Source organism: Penaeus japonicus, unplaced genomic scaffold (assembly GCF_977035675.1).
Source record: "Penaeus japonicus unplaced genomic scaffold, GWHDUDI00000001_assembly GWHDUDI00000026, whole genome shotgun sequence".
NCBI lineage: Eukaryota > Metazoa > Arthropoda > Malacostraca > Decapoda > Penaeidae > Penaeus > Penaeus japonicus.
In genome coordinates, this window is record NW_028234428.1 from 18,017,610 (window position 1) to 18,020,109 (window position 2,500).

The 2,500-nt window shown below is 46.6% G+C and overlaps 2 protein-coding genes across 3 annotated transcripts in view; one reads left to right on the plus strand and one right to left on the minus strand.

Moving 5' to 3' along the window:
* Positions 1 to 2,500, minus strand: part of LOC122249243 (Calcium and integrin binding family member 2) — a 28,379-nt gene that overhangs the window by 18,861 nt on the left and 7,018 nt on the right. The window lies entirely within an intron of this gene.
* LOC147468805 (uncharacterized) overlaps positions 1 to 2,500 on the plus strand; it is a 4,331-nt gene that overhangs the window by 993 nt on the left and 838 nt on the right. Inside the window, exons 3-6 of the mRNA XM_086552433.1 lie at positions 95 to 777; positions 985 to 1,117; positions 1,221 to 1,438; positions 2,162 to 2,500. The exon at positions 2,162 to 2,500 is cut by the window's right edge and continues 838 nt beyond it. Coding sequence (XP_086408559.1) covers positions 95 to 777; positions 985 to 1,117; positions 1,221 to 1,438; positions 2,162 to 2,500 — 1,373 coding nt within the window. The remainder of the gene's footprint in view (positions 1 to 94; positions 778 to 984; positions 1,118 to 1,220; positions 1,439 to 2,161) is intronic.

Genomic DNA, 2,500 nt, shown 5'->3' on the forward strand with positions numbered 1-2,500 from the left:
TCTGATCCCTCCCCCAACCAAAAAAAGATTTAAAAAACGAAAAACAAGAATGAATATTAAATAAATTTAATGACATGCAGTGACACCCTTGCAGACTGTCATCTGTCAATGCCGACATTTGCGCCGCCGATGGAGGCGCGCTCATGTGGCTGGGGATCCGGGACGAGGACGGGGAGAAGGACTGGCGCTACTACAACTCTCACGAAGAGGTGCAGTTCTTGCTGTGGGCGCAGGGGCAGCCCAACGGCGGGGAGCTCGAGAACTGCGCGGTCATGAAGGGCGGCTCGTTCAGCGGCACCTGGGCTGACAACGGCTGCCACAAGTCGTTTAAGTTCTGCCCTGTGTGCCGAGTGCGGATCCCCGTGTTCTTGCGGCTGCGCGGCATCTGCGACAGCAACCTGTACGACGACCGCTTCATCCTGGCCGGCCTGAGGAACCGCAAGCCCTACTTCCGCGGCTACTACCGGTCGCACGTCTTCTACGACGGCCTCGACTGGAGGCTGGAAAACATCCTGGAGAACAACACGTTCGCCATCATGGAGGAATCGGGCTCCGTCGATTACCCCATCGGAAGGAACAGCTGGAGGTTCTCCCACGGTTTCTGTGGCCGGAAGTCCGGGGAGCTGATCTCGATGGCGCTCACGCAGTGCCAGAACAACGTCAAATTCACATGCAACGACGGCAACTGCATCGATATTGACCAAGTGTGTGACCGGCGACCTCAGTGTATCGATAAATCTGACGAACTTGACTGCAACATTGTGCTGAAACCAGAGGGTAAAGACACAAACGTCTTCTCTTCTTCACAATTATCTAGTACTTACGCATGATAAGTACACAGATGCCTACATTACAGTGAAATAAACTCACAGGAAGCGAAGAGAAAAAAAAAATCGTACGCTACAAATCTCTGAAATGTCATTTGAAATGGTTCTTCAGAATCAGATTCATTTCTGTTTTCCTAAGCTTCCTTGTCTTCCACAGGATACCAGCCGGAGCTGCCCCCGCCCTCCCTCAACAACACCGGGCCTCTGCCGGTCTTCCTCAACCTCACCCTGGAGTCCTTCAAGTCCGTCGAGCCCATTCGGAATCGCTTCACGGTCGACGTCGTAGTCAAGTACGCTACTGCTCCTTCTTTTCTTTTTATAATGAATACTTGGATTGATTTTTAATAAATAAGTAAAGCCTCTCCCATAACGCCAACCTCACACCAACGCCAGGATGATATGGAAGGACATCCGACTGCATTTCAAGAACCTCAAGCAAGATCGCCAGTTAAACATCGTCCTGCCAGTCGACGCGAAGGAAATCTGGGTTCCTGTGGTGGACTTCCTCAACGCGGAAGGCAACCAGAACTCCGAGGTTGATCTCCACTCCAAAGTGACCATAAAACGTCTCGGGGGGAAAGTACAAGACAACGTAGAGCTATCTAAGGAAGGTGAGACTTGCCTCTGAGGCCATCCGTCAGGCTCCTAATCTGGCATTTAGCGTAGTCCTTGTGGGTTATATATGTGTAGAATAATGACCTTCATTTATAAATTAGAAGTGGTTCATTACTGTTTTTTTTTATTTCCATTTAGTTATCTAATTTTCCTGACTGAAAAGAAGAGTGTATTTCCTTAACAAATGCTACACTCTATGTATATTTGAAACAGAGAGATTGATTTTGCTGTGTGTAATTGTAGACTGCCGAAAAAATGGCGAACAGAAAACAAAGCAAAAGAGAAGACAGGAAAAAAATACAGCCAGTATTAAATGGTTAATCCATTATCTAAAGAATTGCAGCTGTTCCGCTTATGCATCATTACGTAAATTTAAGTCTTCTCCAAATTTCCAGTAAATAAAATTAGATGTAAGCATTTTAATGATGCCACACAATAGTGCTGGATATTACAGTTGAGGAGTAGAGTAATATTTCTTTAATGCAGTGTAACTTCGTGTTGTATACACAGGAGTATGGATACAATCATTCATGAGAACACGGAGAGGCTGATCATTAAGTTTTGTTAGGCCCGTCCCTATGACATACATTTGGACAGAAATATAGACTCCTTTAAAATTGATCATGTGTCATTTTTTGTTAGCACCTCACACTACTGAATACACTGACTTAGTCATCCCTGTGTACCCTGTGTCTAACGTTGATTTTCTGCCTCCGTAGCCTCCATCTACAATGGCCACGAGAACTACCTCCGCATCTCCAGGAAGTACACCATCACCTTTTCCTGCAACTTCAACTTCTTTTACTACCCGTTCAACACCAATTACTGTAGCATGATTTTCCAAGTGAAGCGCAACACTGACGCGTACGTGGCGCTGCTCAAGTACGGCGATGGCATCAATTATGACCGCAATGACAGGTTGTCCGAATATGACATCGGGCGCATTGTGGTGAACAAATTGAAGACGCGCGAACCTTATTCAGGTCTGGAGGTAGTGATTCAAATGAAGCACTTATACGCGTCCGAGATTCTCACCATCTTCATCCCGACGACGATCA